Below are 24,462 nucleotides of genomic sequence, written 5' to 3'. Positions count from 1 at the left end.
TCCTGCAAAATACAACTAGCGCCATCTCTTTTTTTTCCAACGCACTACAAATAGCCAAACAGCAACCCATAAGGCGGGTTGTTGTGCTCGGGTAGGAGGTTCCAAGCTCCGCCCACAGATGGTATGGGGTGCATAATAAATGGCATATCATTGGTAGGTATTCTTTGTTGACATTCACACAACAGCCAATCACAGGAAGGGATCAGCTAAAGGCTCCATCCACTTAATAAATCATCTTTATTCAGCACACAATCCTTGCCTTTGACATTCTGTTTCAACTTTAATCTACGTAAAAAGTGAAATGTTAAGTATTTAAAAGTATTAATATAGTGATAATTAAATACTGCAGGATGTAACGAGTGTTACAGAAACATGGGCTGGCTACCTAACTTGGGACGTTATTATTGGGAGTTGCCTCACGCAAATAATATCGGCGATACAATGCCTCCGCCCTCTTAATATTGGTCTACATTATTCAGTTAGATGGAAATTTCTGTCTTGTATAAGACAGAAATTGTTGTTCTTTTGTACAACAACAACAAGGTTATTGAGCAAAATGACGCATTTCTTATTTTGCATTTTATTCATATAAGCGTTGGCATTCCCCGCAACAGCCAATCACAGGAAGGTATTTGTTGGAAACTCTGCCTTCAAAAAAGTTGATTCCTAATGAACTCTAACAATAAATTCGTTTAATAAACGAGTATTTAGGGTCAAGCTACAGATGAACATTATAGGATAACGGTGTTTTAGCTTGCAGCTTCGTTAGACAGAATCCCTGGTCTTAATTTTAAAAATAAAGAATTAGAAAGCGTATTTTATTGCTAACTTTTCGAGAAATAAATCCCAGTCTCATATTTGCGAACATTTATACATTGATTTTTTGGCTTACGTTCTTATCATAATCCCTTTTGCAATTTCAACACCATTTGGCTCGTATCTTGTAACTATCTTCGTTACTTAGCCTCAAAACCTTACATTTGTCTTACATATCTTCAACAGTAGATAAAAAAAGTAATTGCAGAATTCTAGTTACCTAATACCAGCATGGTATAAAACCTTATTATAAGCTACCAGACGTATAGATCAGTGTTTAAAGTAATAATAATACATTATTATTAATGTAATAATATTATTAAAATAATAATAACACAGCTGATGCCATCTGTCGGCAGACAAGAACACTATCAACTGGCTGGTCAATAGTAGCCATAAGATACAGCTTACGCCATCTGTTGACATCAAATTACACTTATAACAAATTACCCCACAAAATACAACTAACGCCATCTAGTTTTTTTCCAACGCACTATAAATAGCCAAACAGCAACCCATAAGGCGGGTTGTTGTGCTCGGGTATGAGGTTCCAAGCTCCGCCCACAGATGGTATGGGATGCATAATAAATGGCATATCATTGGTAGATATTCTTTGTTGACATTCACACAACAGCCAATCACAGGAAGGGATCAGCTAAAGGCTCCATCCACTTAATAAATCATCTTTATTCAGCACACAATCCTTGCTTATGACATTCTGCTTCAACTTTAATCTACCTAAAAAGTGAAATGTTAAGTGTTTAAAAGTATTAATATAGTGATAATTAAATACTACAGGATATAACGAGTGTTACAGAAACATGGGCTGGCTACCTAACTTGGGACGTTATTATTGGGGGTTGCCTTGACACAAATAATGATACGCTGCTCTGCCCTCTTATTCCAGTAAATTATTCAGTTAGATGGAGATTTCTGTCAGGTGCAAAACAGAAATTGTTGTTCTTTTTCACAACAACCTTGTTGTTGTGCACAAGGACCCATTTCTTAGTTTAAATTTTATTCATAAAAGAGTGTTGGTATTCCCCGTAACAGCCAATCACAGGAAGGTATTTCTGGAAGCTCGGCCTCCTTATGAACTCAGCACATCGCTCTAGCTCATGGCTCTCTGTTTAATCTCTTGTATATACAACCTTTTTTCGATTACTGTTATAATTAATACTATGATATATAAAAGTTTTTACACAAAATCTCTAAATTCTGCAAATTAAATGGACTTTGTCTGGTATACATACACCAATTTATTACCATTCATCCATTATTAATTTCAAATGTAATGTATACTGCCTAGTTTTTTTTCCTCTCGCCATTACTTGGTGCAATATTTGAAAGTTGTCTATTTATTTATCGATCTATCTATTATCTTGTATTTATATTTACAAGTTTCTGTGCTTGGAAGAAAACTCTGCATTGAATTGGGACTAATTTATTAAATAATATTATTTAGTATTAATTAATATTTACAATTATTTATAGCTTAGTTACTTTCATGTAACTCGCAATCGTACATTCTTAACATTAATAGCCCAAATTAGCACATCTTGCTTTTAAATTAGCCCAAAAAGAAACAAGTAGCGAAATTAAAAATTTGGGAGCGCGGGGCTCTCAAAAGTAGCCCAATTCGCTATTTGTAGCCCAATCTGGCACCACTGGGTAGACCCACGCGGTCTACGGGTGTGGCAGGGAGGCTGGTATACTGACCTATCACAGCGGTGAAAACCAGTAGCGAAAGATTCTCATTGGCTCCCTGCTGGCCCCAGTCGTCCTCCGAGAATGTCTCGAGGCCAAGATATGTCTTGATTGCTTCTTGAAGATCCCCGAGGTTAGATTAAAGCTGAAGCAGGACTTTTTATCGCTAAATGTTTGTTGTTTTGACTAGAAATAGAATCAATAAACATATGTATGTGATATATATTTACGGGCAAATTTATTTTTAAAACTTTGGTGCATTTCTCTGGTATTGTTTTTTTACGTAAAATATGAACACTGATATATATCTCATAGAGAACGATATTATTTATTTTGGTTTTACAATTTTTTCAGTATTAATTAAGCATCATTTATTCAACTATAAAATCTAATTCATTATTTTAAAAATCAAACGTAATTTAAACTTATAAACCAGTTTAAGAAAGAATAGATGTTAACAGATACTCAAAGATGATCAGATATTTGTGAATGAAGTATTAATAAGGAAAAATGATTCAGAAGCGCTTAATTTATCATTGAATAAATTCAAAAATTATACAATTTTAATATTAAAATAGTCTATGATAACCTTGCAACAGAAAACGAAACAAAATATTTAAAACAGAAAACTATAAATGTATGGGTAACTATTATGTTTACAGTAATCAAGTGTTGTCGCGTAATATTTGAGAATATAATGTTTATTCGCACAAAAACATATAGTGGATATATTATAGTCAATATGATCCACTGGAAAGCCATTTTTGTAATTAGCAAACTAAGCTCACAAGCATATGTTCTCGGGTGCGATTCCCGCACAGAACAAGACTTGTAGTTATGTACGTTCCATGCACCTGATTCCCCTGTTCACCTAACATTAACTAGATACTCTCGAGTAGGGGTAACTGTTTGGTGTTGCATCCTGCAAAAACCCCATTAAATCTAATATTCTTCGGTTACCTGTATTTAAGGATACGTCTTAATTGCTGTTATTTTTTTCTTCGTAAAAGCCTATCTTAAATGATTACAATATAATAATAATAATCATAATATTAATTTTATGACACTGACAGCTTGACTCTGTCTGTAACGTCAACAAGAGTCTCTGGTTTAGAGATACCTCAATAAATCTACTGGATTCTTGTCCCCAATAGTGTATGTTATCCATGTATATTCATGGTGTATACTAGTGTATATTCAGCATTCTTCACCAACGTACATGATCATCGTGTACTACCAGGAGCAGGTGTGCAATATTTTCTTGTATTGTATTTCTTCAACACAATGAGTAGAAGAAAAGACAAAATTACACCAGCAAGCCAAAGTCGCCCTTATTGATTCAGACACTCTCCTCCAGATCACACTTTACTGCCTCAAGGTCAACCTCCATATCCAGGTCACTCAGACAGCTCCGAGCTCTCAGTAGGACTCTTCGGCGGCCCAGCATTCCGTCTGAGGTCTGGATGTAATAACATTGTCGAGGAGGCTATCGACAGCGGCGAGAGGCACGTAACCCATAACCTTTGGTAGTGGCGGGGGATTATGGTGCTGTTGGGAGTAGCCTAGCCCCGTTGGAGTACCCGTTGGCGTACCGGAGCCCGCAGTGAAACCACTGGTAGAAACCCCACGGGAAAAAGGGTTGGTAGGTGTTGAGAGACTGTCAGAAATTATGCCACTGATGGAAGAAGCGGTGGGTGATAATATGGAGGGGAGTGTGGACGACCTGGCTGCGTCAGTGCCGGCCATCACCTGCGATGGTGGTCTTGACCGGGCGCTACGGTCGATATATGATGAGGATTCGTCGGAAGACTCTGCAGTGAACATGTCAGTATTAGTTGCCAACCTCGTGAAGGGATTAGTTACAAGATTAAGCCGGGTTAAATCGCCAGAATTATGGCAAGAACCGGCAATATATTGGGGCGGAAATGAGGGAGGCGACTGAGAAGTCAAAGAAGAACTGTCCGCCACCAAACAGCTTTCCACTGTCACAGGTGTCGTCGTGGTCGCTAGATTCTGGGTGATAACTTGACAACCTTCCTTAGGGTGATGAGGGTCTTCTTCCTCCTTGTCAATCATGTTGCAGTAATCTGGAGCGCACACCATGTTGAGATAGGAGGATCCTTCAGCCTCTTGCGTCTCTTTCTCCGCCTCCTGCTCGTAGCCCTGCTGCAGCTCCTCAAAATACTAAAGTATAATAGACACCAAGTTACACAGAGTTATATGGAAGAATCATTAATATACATCAATATTTCAAAAAGTAGGAATGTCACGGTTTCTAGTTGAATTTTCTCAAAAGTGTGTAATCTGCCAGACATTTTGATAGATTAGCCTCATGTTGTTTGCATGCCTATTTATCTACCCTATTATATGTCTAAATTGGACAAGACTGGGTGAGGAGGGAGGTAGACAGACCTGGAGGTCCACCTTGGTGAGCATGTGGCCGAGGTCCTGCTCCAGGCGGGTGAAGGAGGGGCGGAGTTGTGGGTCCAGCCTCCAGCACTCAGTCATCACCTCGTAGCTATCGCATGGCGTAGATAATACTCTCAGTTACAACTACCAAGTGATATTATTTTTCGACTGCTATTTCTATTTCTTCTTTAACAACTACAGTTATAATAAATGATGAAATTATTACTACTGCTTCTCTTACTAGAAAAAACTATATTTTTATAGTTACAATAATTTTTCTACATAAATATTATTAATTATCATTATTATTATTATTTACAAGCCACTTAGTTCTGTGTTCAGAAAATACAAATGTGAATTTTCCCCACAATTAGCCACAGTAGTGAGCGAATGTTTTAAATTATTATAAATATTATCATTATTGATATTAGTCTATATAAACATAGCCGTGATTTAGTATTTTGTTCACATTCAGTATAAAGGAAATGAGAATCATGAAAACACACGTACATGCAACAATCGTTGAACTGAACACACAAGGACTTACAACAATCGCTGAACTGAGCACACAAGGACTTACAACAATCGCTGAACTGAACACACAAGGACTTACAACAATCGCTGAACTGAGCACACAAGGGCTTACAGCAATCGCTGAACTGAGCACACAAGGGCTTACAACAATCGCTGAACTGAACACACAAGGGCTTACAACAATCGCTGAACTGAACACACAAGGGCTTACAACAATCGCTGAACTGAACACACAAGGGCTTACAGCAATCGCTGAACTGAACACACAAGGGCTTACAGCAATCGTTGAACAGAACACACATGAACATTCAACAATCGTTGAATACGCACAATGAACTCACAACAATCTTTGAACAAACCCTCACACGACCGATAACAGTGTAATCACAGGGCTGTGATTAAGCTTTATTGGTTAACACCGAGACACCTGTAAGGCTGAAACGTCGTCTTCAAAACAAACCAACTTCTACTTAGATATTTTCATCAACACTTGTGTAAACAAAAAAACCTTAAGTTGTCATGGAAAACTTTTTGTAAAAGACCTGCCACGAAGAGCTTTCTTGAGATGTTTTAATGAGCATGATTGATGGGTTTACATTAATTGGCCTATTGATCATGCCATAGTTATCCCTGAATTATTATTTCAAGACATGTTTCTAAACCGTGACAGCACATCATATTTTCATGTCATCCACTGTGAAGACACAGCTTCACCAGCAAGCACAACTAGGCGAGTACAATGTCAGGAACATCATAGAGGGCTGTCATGAAGAACGTATTGAAAACTGTCACGATGAACTTAGAGCACGAACACATAGAACTTACAGGGCTCGTGTAGAGAACTTGGGTCGTTCCATCCTGTGGCCCTCTTCCAACTCCTTAATAAAGCTCTCGTTAAAGTCCACACCAGGGAAAGGATTCTGGCCCAAGCTGTTGGGAGACACATAGACCCTAAACACAAGGATTAATGAATGATGCAGAAGCAATTTGGAAAATATCAATGCTGGCAAAAAAGGAGTTGATTATATCCTTAGATTGGAGATAAAAAAAAACTTTAAACTTTAAAAACATCAGTACACCAAGATCATTTTACTGAACTTTCGAGATCTGAGAAAGGGAATACTACACTAGTTATTAAATGTATCATTCTAACATGCAAAGAAGACCTTTATATTATATATATATATATTTCCTCTGTCCTACACTGTAATAATGACCGTGAATTTAGAGAAAACTCCACGACTAATATAGTATAAGAAAAGACCATATACAGTATTTGAAACGAAATGATTTATTACTGAAAAAAATCTTAACGTTTCTTTCCAAGTTTCCCAAGTGAAGGCGATGCACACCCTTACTGATTGACATCTCTCGCTCCATGGACGTCGTACGCACGATTGACAAATGCAAAAATATATATATAACTATGTCAAAATAAACCTATTTAGCTGATAGAACAGTAGTGTCCAGCATGGGTACTGGGTTCATAACAAGCTAAATTAACTAGCAAATTCAGAGGTCACGTGAACATTCAGAACTTTCTTTAATGTGGTCAGTTAAGGATCTCATCTTTCCCTCCACCCAAACTCATTAGGGTCGACCTGATCTCATGTTCTCCTCCACCCAAACTCATTAGGGTCGACCTGATCTCATGTTCTCCTCCACCCAAACTCATTAGGGCCGACCTGATCTCATGTTCTCCTCCACCCAGACTCACCGATTAGGAGAGTACCGGAACCCACCTGAACATTTCCCACAGCACCACGCCGAAGGCCCACACGTCACTCTGCGTGGAGAAGACGCCGTCCCTGAGAGCTTCCACTGACATCCACTTGACGGGCAGTGGCGACTGTGTGTGTGTGTGTGTGTGTGTGTGTGTGTGTGTGTGTGTGTGTGTGTGTGTGTGTGTGTGTGTGTGTGTGTGTGTGTGTGTGTGTGTGTGTGTGTGAGTGTGTGTGTGTGTGTGCGTGTGTGTGTGCGTGTACACACCCACACATGTCCACAAGCGTTGTAAGTGTACATGTATGCGTTCGTAGACAAAATACAAATACATTACTAATTGGGAAAACCTAACAGCGAGCTTATATAGCACTTTAGCACTTAAGTTACCACTTTAGAGAAACAATCAAGCACAGCAACACACACACCACTTACAACAGCACTTAACACTTACATTCTTGTTCTTCTTGTAGTTGGAATACTTATAAATATTCTTGGCTAGGCCAAAATCACTGATCTTGACCACGTTGTTTTCGGCCAAGAGGACATTTCTGGCCGCCAGGTCACCGTGCAGCACCTGCAAAGGGTCACACACCAGTTGGATAGGTCAAGGTCATGGCCTGTCAAGGTCACAGGAGGTTGAAGGTTTCTACCACGAATACCAGTTCTAAACAAGTGTATTCAGACCACTGACATGGCTCTCCAGGAGAGAACAAGCCCAACGCCACCACGAAGGGAAGAGACGAGGAACTGTCGTACCTTCCTGTAGGAGAGGTAGTCCATGCCGCGGGCGATCTGGAAGGCCCAGCACAGCAGGTCTCTGGAGCACAGGGGCTTCTCTCTCTCCTCCGTCGGCGTCGGAAGGCTGGGCATCTCCATGTTGTGAGTGTCGCTTACTGCGGCAGGTGGTAGTGGTGGTGGTGGTGGTGGTGGTGGTAGATGCGGGGTCGTGGAGTAGTTGTAGTGGCAGAGACGCGGGGAACAAGTTTGTTTGATTTTGATGAGATTGGCAACGTATAGTAAAACATGATATTATTATATGTCTCTTAATTCTCTATAGTACATCGTAATGATGTATATATATATAACTCTCAGTTGCATATAGTCCTGGGGACCATTCAGGCTTGTTCGCATGTATATAAATATATACACATATACATCAGAAATCTTTTGACCCTTGAGGATTCGAATCTAGTTAGCCAGGGCCTCCATGCCCACTAGGTATGTCCAGTACTATAACCACTAGGCCAAACTGACTGTACAAAAGTATTTGAAGGCGTCTGACCCTTAACCCAATACCCGACGGCTCTCGTTACCATTGTGGGGCGCAGATATTTCATCAAATCACTTCATCATGCTGGGGCCGCATGAGTAACATTTGTGCGTCCAGCTTGAATGCACAGTACATTCTTTTTTGTACAGTCTGACTTTTGTACAGTCACTTAGGCCGAGTGGTTATAGTACTGGACATGCCAAGGGGCATGGAGGCCCTGGATGACCGAGTTCGAATCCTTCAGGGTTCAAAAGTTTTCTGACGTATGTTAGCTTTGAAACCATTCAAGCTTGACGCACATATACACACGGGTTTGAATAGGGGAGTGAGAGGTGGTAGCTCATATTATTCCCCGTCCCATCCCAAATCAAATTATACTGACCCCCTTCCAAGTGTTATATAGTCGTAATGGCTTGGCGCTTTTCCTTGATAGTCCCCTACAACATATCAACCCCGACAAAGCAGAGCACAAAGAAGTCCAACTGTATCGTCACCGCTTCTGTGCCAGGTAAGTCCACTACGGGCGCACCATAGCCCGTGCTACTTGCACCGCTTCTGTGCCAGGTAAGTCCACTACGGGCTCACCATAGCCTGTGCTACTTGGAACTTGTTTCGAGTAGCTGAATCTATAACAACAACACAACAAGTCCAACTTACTGAGAGTAACGCAGGTCATATCTGAGTGAAGGAGAGAGCTGTCCTGAGGTCGTGGTCCGGTGACCTCCCTCGACCCACACACATCCAGTAGCGGCTGCCACCACCAAGAGAAACACATCGGTGAATGGTCGGAACTATTAAGTTTCATTATACTATAATAGAAAACCACGACAGTTATTAAATATATAATGGGGTGGGGGGGACTTACCTGTTGCGACTGGTGGGCCAGAGTGCCAAGACAGACAGTGCCAGGGGTGGGAACAGTGAAGGCCACGCGGTCCACACTAATGTATACAGCTTCGTTGCTTGAGCTTCTGTAGGAGATCGGGGTGTTGCAAGATGGATTAGTGCACCAAATGTTGCATACACTATATCTATCAGTTAGTAAATACATTTATCTATCGCCTCTATCAGTTCATTTAACTGTCGAGGTTGAAACTGGTTCAGACTGTTACCTCTGCAGCTGTTAGCCGAGGTTTCCAGCGGCCCCAGCACCTTACCTGGAGTCGACGGAGGCCGGGAGCGCAAGGGACGGCTGGAGGGAGCCAGAGAGATCGTCCACCTGGTTAATAAAGTGACTTCGATGTCGGCGCAAGTAGTCGAGGATGTTGCCGTGTCTACAGTACTCCACCAGGATCATCAGCTCCCCTGCAGGAGATCACCGGACCACAGATAGCATACCTCCTCAATGGGCTTTAGCCCTGGGGCCAGATTCACGAAAGCACTTACGCAAGCACTTACGAACCTGTACATCTTTTCTCAATCTTTGGTGGCTTTGTTTCCAATTATTAAACAGTTAATGAGCTCCGAAGCACCAGGAGGCTGTTTATAACAATAACATCAGTTGATTGGGAAGTTTTCATGCTTGTAAACTGTTTAATAAATATAACCAAAGCCGTCAAAGATTGAGGAAAGATGTACACGTTCGTAAGTGCTTGCGTAAGTGCTTTCGTGAATCTGGCCCCAGATTTGTATTTATGGATATATCTCTTTTTATATTTTATATATACATTCGTGCAATGTCTCTATCACTCTCGCTGTCTAACCTTTACTGTAGAGGCTCTTGCTGCAGGCGGCGACGAGGTTGACAATGTTGACGTGCTTTCCGATATGCATGAGGATCTTCAGTTCGGACTGAAGGGCCTGCAGCTGGGTCTTGTCGTGGCGGGACTTGACCATCTTGACGGCGACGGTGGTGGGGGGCTGACCGGGCGACAGGTTCGCTGCCACAGCTCGATACACACGCCCGAACGCACCGCACCCTAGAAGCTTGTCTGTTGGAGAGGGAAGGGTTCTTGAGGGGAGGGATGGAGATGGTGATGAGGGGATAGAGGAGAAGATCACTGACGGAATAGATTGTTGACCAGACCACACACTAGAAGGTGAAGGGACGACGACGTTTCGGTCCGTCCTGGACCTGGACAATTGACTTGAGAATGGTCCAGGACGGACCGAAACGTCGTCGTCCCTTCACCTTCCAGTGTGTGGTCTGGTCAACATACTTTAGCCACGTTATTGTGACTCATCGCCTGCACATGGAATAGATTGTTGGCAGCAAATGTAATTATGAAACAGATAGACCAGCAGTTTGCCTGCCACGCGAGAAATAATGGTGACAATAGTGAATTTGTTGAAGTTACGTCATGATCCGAACATCCCGGTAAATGAATGTGGATAAAAAAAAATGCTAGCGAGGGATGATTGATAGGTACTGTAGATGATGACTTTAGCTGGGATGATAGTTCTAATGATGAGCTGGTGATGGCTCTGGTGGGCCAGTCTTCACTACGCTAAAATTGCAAAAGTGACTATATTTCAAAGTTCCTGACTGTATAGTTGAGGCTTCACTTCCCCAAAGCTTCAGGTGTTGCTCAAGAACATTCTGAGGTCAACTGTACAAAGAATCGTCATCATTTACTCTTTACTCTCATTAAATAATTTATTTTTTCCTCTTCAAGTTTCGGCTATTTGCTAATATGTATTGGTCGATCGAAAAGTGGGGATTTTTTCTGCCAAGATTACTTAATAAAGTTGCTGTAGTCCCACCAAGAGCACTAAGCTAAGATGATCATGTCCAAGACAACTTGACTCACCGAAGGTAATGTTGTCTCTGGAAAACTCAAACTTAGGTTGAAAAGGGAGGAGGTCGGCCTGGTGGTGAAGGCAGAGGTTGCTGTTGAGGGCGGCCACGTTGCCTTCCTCCCACACCTTCTGCGCCATCAGCAGGTACCGCCGGGACCTCACCTGCCGGAGGGACAGTAGGTCAGAGTTAGTGGGAGCCAGGAACCACAGATTCCTGCCTCCCACTAACTCCCAGGTGAAGGACTGTCGCCTTCACCTAAGGTGTTGGAGCACCTGGCACTGACAGCACAGTGAGGTGCTATGACGGTTGAAGGTATTACATAGAGACCATCAGCTGGACTGGGGGCGCGTCTCACCAGGTTCCAGAAGTAGCGGGAGATGTAGAGGAAGGTGACGACCACGAGCAGCGGCACCAGCACCCCCACAGCGGCCCAGAGGGACGCTGTCGGCCGCGAGAGTCAAGGCAGGGTAGGGCGGCCAGACCGGCCAGGGCGGGCAGGGCGGGCAGGGCGAGCAGGGCGAGCAGGGCGGCCAGAGCGGGCAGGGCGGCCAGGGCGAGCAGGGCCACCAGAACGGCCAGGGCGGGTAGGCCGGCCAGGGCGGGTAGGCCAGCCAGGGCGGGCAGATTGCAGCACGAGGTCAAAGTAGAGTGGCAGGGCAGAAAAGATGAGAGAATATTTGTTAGTTGCTGAATAAGCTCTTCTAAGCAGAATAAGCTTTGTTAGTCAAAAAAAAATACAGGTGATATTTGCGCCTAGACGCTTAGCATATAATTTGTATTAAATATAATTTTATAAAGTCATTTTCATTTCTAAGTAAATAACTAGAACAATTTCAGCAACAAAATATTAATAATAATTAAAATAATAAAATCAATTGGAACAATGCGGAGATTCGAACTAGTGATCTTGGTACGCCCAGCAGCGCACCTTACCCCTAGACCAAGACATGGCAAAGATAATACAACTTGGGATTCCAAGGAATTCACAGGAAGTCTGGAGGCCCGGAGCTGAAGCCAGTTAAAGTTTCTCCTTCAACCTCAAGGGAGCACTAAACAGGTAGTCGAGTAGGGAGCACTAAATAGGCACTAAACAGTAAAAGTAATGGTGGTTATAAGTACAAACTTGGACTGGCTTCATCTCAGGGCCTCTGGACTTGCTGTGGAAAACCACAGGTTGTCTAATCTCTATCGTGTCGTGGTACAGACGTAAGGCGCACGTCTGGGAGTACCCAGGACGCTGGTTCGATCCACGTCCTGCAACAATGATTTTCTAGTAAAACGCAAAGTTTTGCGCCCATGTGCAGGTCATCATTCGGCGGGAAAAGTACTGTGGTAAACGGATTGAATCTGGAGTCCAGCCTGAAAGGCACTGTCAGCCCATACCCACGGCCTTCAGGGGGGCACCCACCCACCATTCTCAGGGGCACCCACCACTCTCAGGGGCATCTACTACTCTCAGGGGCATCCACCATCCATCACTCACAGTGGTGCACTTGGGTTGAAGGGACGTAGGCGGCCAGGAACCAGGCCAGAAGCTTCCCCGCCCGATTCTCCACCAAGCACTCGTAACGTCCTGCATCCTTCGGCATCGCCTTCTGCACCTTCAGCACCCTTCCTGCGCCCTCCAGGACGACGTCCTCGGTCTCCGAAGGCGTCACTTCCCGCCCGTCCTGTGAATGTGTCAGCCCTTCACAGTTGCATGAGATAAGATAGAGTAGAGGAGGAGGAGGAAGTGGAAGGATGAAAGTAGGTTAGAAGAAGGATATTCAAAGGCGGCGAATATATCCAAAGGCTTCTAAAAAATATTTGAAAATAATTTATATATAAAATACCTGTCTTATAATAATACTCAGAAACCTAAATTAATATAATATTCGCCATTACGTCAGGAGCATCAGATACGACAACACTGCACTCGCTTTTATAAATGTATCAATATGACAACTTCATTCGAAACAAAAGAAGGCTATCAGTACTCGAACCTCATAAGTAGGTCCAACAATATGACTTTCAGTCCTATAAATTCTTCAGCCAAACGGGTTCAGAGGCTACATAATATAACAAAGGGTGAAGGTTTGCAGACATGTACCTTGGTCCAGTGGAAGGTTGGGGAAGGCACGCCGTCAGCTGAACAGTCTAGCACCAGCGTCTCTCTCTTGTGGAGGTCGTAGGTGGTGTTCAGGCTGACATTAGTGGCCCAGGTCGGGGCCTCCATTCCTGTCAGGGTCAAGGGGAGGTCAAGGTCAATCTAGGTGATGGATGCATGGCTCATGTGTACATGTTTTAGCTTAGCATCTTAAAGCCGTCTTAACGATATCAAGCATCTTAACGCATACATCTGTTAGGTAAGATGGCCTTCTTTTTGGACATCGTGCCATGAGCGGTCAGCGAGGATCAACACCAGCTGACTCTAAGAGATGAGGTTTCTTGGGCGTCACAGAAAAATATATAAATACATTATGTTACAACTGATATGAGTGGGGCTTCTATGGGGTACTGGTACTATTAAGGGGTATAGGTAGTTAGAAGACAGGAGTATCAAATATGGGAGAGCTAAAAGGCCCGGCCCCCAAAATAAACTATCCACAGTAGTAATAACTTGCTACAAGACCAAATATGTTAGTCTAAGGGTTGATCACTGCGCTCCCACCTTGGAAGAAGAGATACTCTGTAATTCATGTACTTATTTATTAACCCCTTAACAACCCCCCATATACACTCACACCAATAACAATAATAATAATAACTTTACCACACTATCTTACGTTAAAAGCCTTGGTCCACATAGACAGGATACAAGGTTTACACTAATAACAAGCTAGGGTAAAGTACTACTGGATAAGCACTGAAGCTGGATGCAGCTTAGGGTAGTGAGACCATGTGGTACCCTAATACAAAACACAACACTTAGGGTAAACAAAACACTGGCAAATACTAACCCCAGGTCTCACCAATAGTTACTACCAGAGTAGGCACACTTACACCATATAATACTTAACTTAAGGGTACAGGAACTTCAGGTAAGGGAAATAAGTAAGAGGAGAAGGAAGGAGAGTAGGGATACAGCCACAGAGTAGGTCTTAACCTCACGCCACCAGCCAAGAGAAGACCGCGCTCCTCGCGACCACCTGGCCTCCCTCATGTCGTGGTGCCGGAAGGGGCCTAATTGATCGTGCAGCTAAGCACATTAAAGATCTTCCCCTATGCAACGTATTGTTACTTTATGAATGATTAGAAAGTATTAGTACGCAAAGTTGGTGCCTATGTTATTATTTAATAATCAACCCCCAGCTCAGTCTTTAAATGCTCTTTGAGAAACAATAATAGTCTTACGTCTGGCAGGGAAGATACAAACAATTTCCATTCGAAATGCGCCAACTGTACTACTTAGGAAGTTTAATAGCTCAATTTTGACCTCTGGTTTCCACTGGAGAACCCAGGGTCGTAACACATTACAAACTATAATGACATTGTAAACAAGTTTCTTAATTGATAAAATATTGCAACCGCAAAAGGACAATTTACACGCCCTAACACAACCCGTCACACAAGCTCCTAGCAACACTTACACAAACCAGACCCTTCTCTCTGTCACTCCGTAAAAATGCAACTGTTTTCCCTAACTAGAAACGCACAAACCCCAGGCAACCCACCTAACCCACCGAGGCCCATGTCTAGAAAACATCAACACAACATATATACAATACAATACTTTAATTCGAACATCATCATCATCACATGTTTAACGGAATGTTCGACTCGGTAAACAAATGCGACGTATGAGATGAGAAGACGGAGTACTAACGTCGAACTTGGAGGTGTACAGTCTTGACCACCTTGGAACTACTTGAGTCACCCCTGGCGACGCTTCTGCACACGTATTCTCCTTCGTCATCGACTGCTACAGAGCCCAGATCAGCTACACTCACACGGCTGTAATTCGTCTCATACTCTGTGGAACACACAAGGTAAAGCGAGGTGATTGATTGATGAAGATTAAGCCACCCAAAAGGTGGCACGGGCATGAATAGCCCGTAAGTGGTGGCCCTTTTGAGCCATTACCAGTATCAAGAGCTGATACTGGAGATCTGTGGAGGTGTGACTGCACCCTGCATGACGGGAGATGTCTCCCGTGTAAAGCGAGGTAAATCTGTAAGGTTAAATAAGAATTGAGTATGTGTATTTAAAAGGAAATTGAGATTGTATGAAAACTGGGAAGCGAGTATGGGAGCAAAACGGGAAATAAACTTACAAATCAAATATAAATCATGTTAGACAGTTTAGGAATAGTTGGATCTGAAAAAAGATATGTATATACTCACAAAATAGAAATGACTCAGTTATTATGCAACGAAAATTATTCTGACAGAAACAGAACATGGGAGGACAGAAAATGGGAGGTAAATCTCCCGAAGAAAATGGGAGGTAAATCTCCCGAAGAAAATAGGAACTGCATGTCTAAACTGCATGATAAATAATAATACATGCTATACATTCACTACATATATTAGACCTCCACCAATTCACGAAAGGGTTAAAAACAAAAAACAAAAAATCCCACCACATGACGTACCTTCCTGGCGCGCAACTGAGGTCCACACGAGGCCAGACAGCGACACCATCACACTCACTCGACACGTGAGGGTCACGTTGTCACCCTCTACCACACACTCTGTCACCTCCAGGTCGTGTTCCCTTAGTGATGCTGCATCTGTGAGGAACACAAGGCATCTTACCTGTAATCCTTGCAAATTAAGAGTTAGGTACGACAGCTCCGAGGCCTCGTTCATGGCGCACAATGTTCACATCTACCAATTTCAAAATGTTTATAAAACCAGAAGATATCCACTGGACCCCTTCCCAGGATGCAGCGCCTCAACAGTTCACCAACTCCCGGGTACCAATTTACTGTTAGGTGAGGAGAGGCATTAGGTGAAAGGATACGTGCCTAGTCACTTCTATCCCGCCTGGGATTCCCAATTGTGAGTCGAGAATGAAGCCAACTGTGACACCGAGACTGCAACTCTCCCAACAGGCAGACTTCCCTATGGAGATGATGGGTCACAATAACGTGGCTGATGATATGATGAAGCCTCACATCAATCATGCCTCACATCAATCATGCCTCACATCAATCATACCTCACATCAATCAAACCTCACATACGACTTAATAATGGTCCAGGACGGACCGAAACGTCGTCGTTCCTCCATCTTCTGCTGCGTGGTTTGGACATGAGACTTCCCTAGAGAATCAGGAGGTATAACCCACCTGACACCAGCAGGTGAACGGGTCTGGAGGTGTGGCTGCCGTAGGTGTTCCTGGCCCTGCAGGTGTACGGCCTGGACTCTGCTGCCGTCAGCGTCCACTCCCGCACCACCTGCGATCCCCGGGTCTCCTGCTGGAAGTCCGAGGCCCTCGCCTCTACCGCCTGTCGGGGAATAACAACAGAAGGGAATATACAGCTTTTTATATGAAGTTTTATGAGGACGCTTAGTCATGTGAGCAATGTTTTAAAGTTAGAGGATATGTGAAGCATTTTAGCGTTCAGTGTGTTATGTTATTATTTAGATGTATACGCGTCTCAAGTGTTTATTTACCTCGTCCTTGGAGGTGCAGTCGGCACTGGAGCAAGGGTAGAGGGCAAGGGTTGGGGTGGGGTTTCCCCAAGAGTGACACTTAACCTTAACGTCTTGGTTAATCAACACGTAGCCTCGCGTCGTCTCCATGGTAACGCTTGTGTTGAAAGGCGCGCCTGCAGGGAGGGAAGTGGAATCACAACACAGTGTTTTACATTACAATTGCAACACATCACAAGGACATGCAATTTCAGTAGAAAAAGAAACAAAATACAATGGTTTACGGATTAAATAAAGACACGCGATTTGTATGGGTCAATGAGATTCTCAATTATTCAATCGTTCGGTCGCTTGCGGCACGGTTGGATGAAGCCAGTAACTGGATGGGTGACTGTACTGATGCAGCCTCGCCTATGGTCGGAGCCGGTCGGCCGAGCGGACAGCACGCTGGACTTGTGATCCTGTGGTCCCCGGTTCGATCCCGGGCGCCGGCGAGAAACAATGGTCAGAGTTTCTTTCACCCTATGCCCCTGTTACCTAGCAGTAAAATAGGTACCTCAGTGTTAGTCAGCTGTCACGGGCTGCTTCCTGGGGGTGGAGGCCAAGTCGAGGACCGGGCCGCGGGGACACTAAAGCCCCGAAATCATCTCCAGATAACCTCAAGATAAGATGGCTTGAGGGTCCTAATTTATGGGGGGAAAGAAATCACAACAAACTACGTCAACAGTTAATTTCTCGTCGACATCAAGAAGGTGACTAGAATGCGTCTTGATTTTAGTTCAACTGTTCTGCGTCTCTCTATGCCGGAACACACGTGGACATCTTCAAGAGAAGACTAGATAGTTTTCTTCAAGGAGTGCCGGACCAACCGGGCTGTGGTGGAAATGTGTGCCTGCAGGCCGCTCCAAGCAGCAACAGCCTGTTGGACCAAGCTTTCACTAGTCAAGCCTGGCTTCGGGCCTGGCTTGGGGAGTGGAAGAACTTCCAGAACCCCATCCAGGTACAATCCAGGTATGGCAGAGATCTTAAGACATTTTCTCCTAAGCTTATCGTAAGACTCATCTTGATCCCTCCCGGGAGATGAGGTGGACGGGACTATCGCTCTTTCTTAAGATCCTCTAACCCATTTAGAGCACCACGGGCTCACCATAGCCCGTGCTACTTGGAACTTTTTGTTCCCAGTAGCTGAATCTATAACAACAACATTTAGATTAAATATATAAGTTATATCAATCATGGCTATATCCTAAGAGACATATAGCGGAAAATAGAGTGCAAAACAAATCGTAAACTATTATATCATAAGATCACCACATTAAGACTACACACTACAATAATTTTAACGACATAAAAATAGGATATCATTCTAAATCAGTGCAAACAAGATCAAAAGTTTTTCCGAAATTCTAAATTATAACAAATTGGGACAGTGTTTGTTGGGACAATTGGGACAATTGGGACAGTGTTTCCTGCCCGAAACGCTTAGCGTAATAGTGGCTTGAGGCATTGTATGTACTATCTCTATCTATAAATCCATCAACCTTTGTATTTCATCCTTGTATGTATGTACCTTACCTGAATACATATTTGTATTTTGTATTTGTAATTACGACCAAGTTGTGAATCATTTCTTACTGAAGACGTCAAAGGTGGTGTGGACGCTGCCTGGAGGATGACCTTGGAGAAGGAGAGTAAGGTTGTAGTCCCCGGCGTCTTGTAGGGTGTAAGGAGGTAACAGATGCAGGGTAAGGAAGCCCTGGTGACACTGATCTTCCTGTCCCACCTCTGTACAGGTCCCGTTGAGGAGCACCTTTCCTGCGGGAGCCAGCCGACAACGGTAGCGATAACAGTGCTGTTATCATGGTACATATCGAGAAAATAGTGGGTGAGGAGGTAGAAGTAAAAAAGAAAAATGAGAGAGAGAGAGAGAGAGAGAGAGAGAGAGAGAGAGAGAGAGAGAGAGAGAGAGAGAGAGAGAGAGAGAGAGAGAGAGAGAGAGAGAGAGAGAGAGAGAGAGAGAGAGGGAGAGAGAGAGACAGAGAGAGACAGAGAGAGACAGAGACAGAGGGAGAGAGAGAGAGAGAGAGAGAGAGAGAGAGAGAGAGAGAGAGAGAGAGAGAGAGAGAGGGAGAGAGAGAGACAGAGAGAGACAGAGAGAGACAGAGACAGAGGGAGAGAGAGAGAGAGAGAGAGAGAGAGACAGACAGACAGACAGACAGACAGACAGACAGACAGACAGACAGACAGACAGACAGACAGACAGACAGAGACAGACAGACACTGAAATTCTAGGATTTACAGAATGTGCTACGATCACTGAAAACTGAAGTCATTTGGGTTTATTCATTATAATCTAACAAATGTGCATTTGTTATCACTGAAGCTGCCGTTCCTTACCACTAGGATGCGTCCAGATGAAATACGGTTCCAGACAAGTAGAAAACCGGATAATCCAGTCGACAGTGGCTGGCTCCGTACGGCTGCTGGTGTCGAAGACGTCCGCGCTCTGCTTGAGGTCGACAGTGTGGTCGAGGGTGTGGTTGAGCCTCGAAGGAGGATCGACACTGAGACTTGGGGCTCTCTGTGAATCTGGAGGAGGAGAAGCAACACATCACATATTCCTCCAGCCGGCGTGGGTAAAAAAAGAAAGTAGGTGGAACGTGAGTGTGTGTAGGTTGGGTTACTGTTTTGCCTGAGTAGAAACAATCCAATTGACCAATCCGCATTTTCAGCGGATTGGTCAATTTTTGGTAAATAAATTGCGACGTGTTAGACGGGAGGACAGGTTGTTGCACAGCTGACATCAGCTGACGCAATGGTTCCCGCCATGACACACAGCTGACAATTTTTCCCGCCCTGAGACACAGCTGACCCAATCGTTCCCGCCCTAACTCACCAATGACTCCTACGTTAATAGTGGCACTCGTGAGGACTCCAGGCTCTCCCGGCCATAGCACCAGGCACCCGTACTCTCCTGGCACCGTTAGCGGCTCTGACGACGTCGTCACACCGTCTGACGTCACTCTTGTGTCTTCTGACGTCACGCTTGGGTCTTCTGACGTCACGTTTGGATCTTCTGACATCACGGTTGTCCTGACAGTCGCCCTGAGGTCTGGCCAGACAAGACTCTTGACTGGGCCCTGGTGATGGTACAAAGTGCATATGTACCATCTTAAAATAGTGATAATCTATTATGTACCATCTAAAATAGTGATAATATGTACCATCTTATCTTAAAATAGTGATAATCTCTTCCAACCCCTCCTCGGCCAAGCCACGGCCAAGCCACGGCCAAGCCTCAACCAAGCCTCGGCCAAGCCTCGGCCAAGCCTCGACCAAGCCTCGACCAAACCTCGGCCAAGCCTCGGCCAATCCCAGTGACGCGTTTATCAACAGTAATCATCCATAATTCAAATCAGTATTTCCTCAAAAACAAATTATTATATTGTGCTTTAAAATGTTGTGTATGTGTAGTTCTAGGGGTAGATTATGTTATGCATTTGGGTTCTGTTGGCCAATATTTGCATTTGCAATACGTGGGTGAAGTACTTTGTCCTCAGGCTAAGCTCGTTAAAGCAGCGGCTGCCTCCTTGCCCCTCACCTACACACACAGATACATTCATCAATTTTAACGTATTGTGCATTAAACAAAATGGTTTATTCTCATACGTTATTATTTTATATTGAAGTTCTATGTAAAATTAGAAGTTGGTTTGGTTAGGTGTTTATAGGTTCTGTTGGCGATTATTTGAGCACTTAAAGTAACTTCTTTGATTTGAACAATTACTTTCTTAACTTGAACAATCGCTTTCTTAATGTGAACAATTGCCTTAACTTGAAAAATTACTTTCTTAACTTGAAAAATTACTTTCTTAACTTGAAAAATTACTTTCTTAACTTGAAAAATGACTTTCTTAACTTGAAAAATTACTTTCTTAACTTGAAAAATTACTTTCTTAACTTGAAAAATAACTTTCTTAACTTGAAAAATGACTTTCTTAACTTGAAAAATAACTTTCTTAACTTGAAAAATAACTTTCTTAACTTGAAGAGTAACTTTCTTAACTTGAAAAATAACTTTCTTAACTTGAAAAATGACTTTCTTAACTTGAAAAATAACTTTCTTAACTTGAAAAATAACTTTCTTAACCCGAACAACAACTTCCTTAACTCGAACAACAACTTTCTAAACTTTAACAATAACAACTGTACTAGCCAATGACACTTGAATTAGTACCTTACTGAGCCGTCGTCCACCGGGAGTGACAATGGTCAGGTCGTACCCCGAGAAGGCTCTGTTGGGGTCGTCGACGACTCTGTAGGCCTGGCAGGTGAGGTTGAAGGTGGCTCCAGGGGCCAGGTGGTAGGTGGGGGTCGTGGCCTCCACCCTGTACCCCTGAGACAGGTGGTAGGTGGGGGTCGTGGCCTCCACCCTGTACCCCTGAGACAGGTGGTAGGTGGTGACATTCTCCACCATGTACCACGAAGAAGTGGTCAAGGTGAGTTTAAGTTCCCAACAGCCTATGGGAGTAGGCAAATACGAGAACATAATAACAATTACATGAACATAGGCGTTAATAAATTACGATAAATATATGAGGAGGGATGGGGGCCACCACCACCACTGGTTGATGTGAGGACCCTTTGTCTCAGTGAAGAGAATAAATGACCTTCCGGGGAATTCATCTTGGACCCCAGGTATGGATTTCGGTATTGTATTCTATTTCCCCTATTTTTTGTATGTTTTATTTGCTAATAAATCCAGCTGTCTAATGCACATATGTACACATACTGGCGTATACATCCACATATTGAAACACAATTTTAGTGACATACACATTCCTCGTACATAAGTGATGATATACGCATACACAGATTGAAACGCACTCGCCTGCACACTCACACACCAGTTAAGTGCACGAAACAGAGGACATTCATAAAAATATCTGTTATCAAGACTGATAAACACGACAATAACAAAACAAAAGACTGTCGTACTGACCCTTGAAGTGTCTGTAGTATTTCTCCCGCATATCACTGAACGCTTCTTCCGAGGTCTCTCGCGCCCCCAACGGACGGAAGACTCCCGCCTCCTGGGTCTTCTCCAGAAAGATTATATAATATGTCCGTCTGAACGGGAAGTGCCACAGGCCATCTGAGGAGCCGTTGTCAAGATCCGCCACGATGCTCAGGCTGAAGGGCGAGAGGGTCTTGCTCCGGACGCACGGGCTTTGGATCGGCTGTACACGAACGACCTGATTCTTTCCCTCCGGCTGCCCCGTCGCGTTCTTGACGAAGGCCAAGAAGGACACCGAAGAGGAAGATATCAGCTCCTCGAGGGTGTAGGAGGCTGTGGAGGGCGGCGGCAGGTCCTTCTACCCGGAACATCTTAGAGGTGGTAGCCGCCAGAGCCGTCGAGGACATCGCTAGGACTAGAGCCAGGTAGAGCGGACGCATGGTGACAGGTCTTGTGGCCGCGTGGGACTGTCAGTCGAGCCGAAGAACGCGTTTCCCGCCAGAAATGATCAGGTGATAAGCTGCTCTCCGACATCAAGGTTGCTATTTGCAACATCAGTAGCAACAGCAGCAGTAATATTAGCGACAGCAGCAGCGGCAGGGGCCATTAGCAGAATCAATACACTATAAGAAGCAGTAGCAGTAATCAGTGGATTAACAGCCGTGGTATTGGCAAGAACAATGGATACAACGACGGTGGTATTGGCAACAACAGTGTTATTGATCAGTAACGGCAGTAGTCACAGTAACACCGTCAGTAGTCACAGTTACATTAACGGTGAGCAGATCTACCAATAGTTCCATCACCATCGACAGAACAAACTTGTCTGTGTTGGCGCTTCAATATAATTCTCCACACATGCGCGCATGCGCCCTCTTACTTACCGTGTGACAGGTGTGTACCATAATACCCCCAGGTGTACCATAAGGTGTACCACAGGCTGTACCACAAGGAGTATTACGAGGTGTACCTTAGAAGTGTACCGTAAGGTGAAACATGAGGCGCATCATAAGGGTGTACCATGATATGTATTACGAGGTGTACCATACTGTGTACCACGAGGTGTACCATAGGCTCTACAATAGTGTTCTAAATCACGTGTCAAGGGCTGTGACCCCTGATGACCCCGACGACGACGAGGACGACGACTCGTGCTACGAGTCGTCGTGACGGGAGGTCTTGGTGGTATATCGATGCTCTTATATAGGAGGTGGTATATCGATGCTCCTCTATAGGAGGTGGTATATCGCTGCTCCTTATATATTTCACGTGAGGAAGTAGGGTTAATTATACTCTGTGAAAATGTCTGCTATTATGTCTTCACAGCTTGCCATCTGTCTGTCTCTGTCTCTGTCTCTGTCTCTCTCTCTCTCTCTCTCTCTCTCTCTCTCTCTCTCTCTCTCTCTCTAGACATGCGCTAACGACACAATGCCCTGAACTATGCCACGATAAGGTGAAAGAATTACAACCTACAAACAAGTTACAATTCTTTTACCATGTCGTGGCACAGTTGACTAAGGCCCATCTGGAAACATCCCGTGCGTAGGCTCGACATCTTATCAGGGCCCCTTGTGGATTTGCTCATTTGATATATCACGCTATAGTGATTTATGTGTGTATATTATATATATTATATAAGTTTTGAGGGACTATATTTTGGTCATTTAATCAAGACCTTCTTGACCCCAAAAGAACTTCTTATATTGTAAAATAAGACAAAATATTGGAGCTATTTAATGGGATCGAACCTGCGTGCTTGGACTCCTCATGCACAAGCAATAACACCTCACAAATACATCTCCACCTCGTGGCATTGTGCAATGTAATATCATATTTATAAACCATTCTTCATGATAAAAAAAATATTACCAGGAAAAATATATTATACAAGAGACTACCATCGTGACAGCGATAAGAACAGGAAAAACAGGAACGGTATTTAATAACATAAAAAAATATTTATGTCTTGATGCGGATGCTAGGCTGCCAGGCACCTGATTAACAGTAAGATTACATGTCACATTTGCCTATATATATATATATATATATATATATATATATATATATATATATATATATATATATATATATATATATATATATATATATATATATATATATATATATATATATATATATATATATATATATGTCGTACCTAGTAGCCAGAACTCACTTCTGAGCCTACTATGCAAGGCCCGATTTGCCTAATAAGCCAAGTTTTCATGAATTAATTGCTTTTCGACTACCTAACCTACCTAACCTAACCTAACCTAACTTTTTCGGCTACCTAACCTAACCTAACCTATAGAGATAGGTTAGGTTAGGTTAGGTAGGGTTGGTTAGGTTCGGTCATATATCTACGTTAATTTTAACTCCAATAAAAAAAATTGACCTCTTACATAATGAAATGGGTTGCTTTATCATTTCATAAGAAAAAAATTAGAGAAAATATATTAATTTATGAAAACTTGGCTTATTAGGCAAATTGGGCCTTGCATTGTAGGCTGAAAAGTGAGTTCTGGCTACTAGGTACGACATATATATATATATATATATATATATATATATATATATATATATATATATATATATATATATATATATATATATATATATATATACATATACACATATACATATATGTATATGTATATGAATTTTTAAG

The 24,462-nt window shown here is 43.2% G+C and overlaps 1 protein-coding gene across 1 annotated transcript; it reads right to left on the bottom strand.

The window, feature by feature from the left end:
- Positions 1-564: 564 nt before the first annotated feature.
- On the bottom strand, positions 565-22,759 carry LOC123768445 (vascular endothelial growth factor receptor 1). The gene is made up of 23 exons (XM_045758993.2): positions 21,780-22,759; positions 21,015-21,298; positions 19,674-19,917; positions 19,175-19,366; positions 18,413-18,592; positions 16,799-16,953; positions 16,470-16,629; positions 15,772-15,909; positions 15,004-15,150; positions 13,288-13,415; positions 12,682-12,868; positions 11,554-11,639; positions 11,209-11,359; positions 10,162-10,389; positions 9,616-9,763; positions 9,324-9,429; positions 9,116-9,209; positions 7,945-8,081; positions 7,640-7,762; positions 7,209-7,315; positions 6,292-6,396; positions 4,936-5,041; positions 565-4,707 (listed from the first exon to the last, which is right to left on the bottom strand). Exons 1-23 carry the CDS (start codon positions 21,808-21,810, stop codon positions 3,943-3,945), a joined length of 4,002 nt encoding a protein of 1,333 aa, XP_045614949.2. The 5' UTR covers positions 21,811-22,759; the 3' UTR covers positions 565-3,942.
- Positions 22,760-24,462: the final 1,703 nt, after the last annotated feature.

The sequence above is a fragment of the Procambarus clarkii genome, chromosome 35 (assembly GCF_040958095.1).
Source record: "Procambarus clarkii isolate CNS0578487 chromosome 35, FALCON_Pclarkii_2.0, whole genome shotgun sequence".
In the NCBI taxonomy this organism is placed as follows: domain Eukaryota; kingdom Metazoa; phylum Arthropoda; class Malacostraca; order Decapoda; family Cambaridae; genus Procambarus; species Procambarus clarkii.
This window is presented reverse-complemented; position numbering and strand designations above follow the sequence as displayed.

What these genes read in the sequence shown, in the direction of transcription:
- LOC123768445 (XM_045758993.2), bottom strand. Translation starts at nt 21,810, where the DNA reads ATGCGGGAGAAATACTACAGACACTTCAAGG. An exon ending in CGTTCACCTGCTGGTGTCAG is followed by an intron (nt 15,910 to 16,469) that starts GTGGGTTATACC and finishes TGTTCCTCACAG; the next exon opens with ATGCAGCATCACTAAGGGAA. An exon ending in CAACCTTCCACTGGACCAAG is followed by an intron (nt 12,869 to 13,287) that starts GTACATGTCTGC and finishes ACACATTCACAG; the next exon opens with GACGGGCGGGAAGTGACGCC.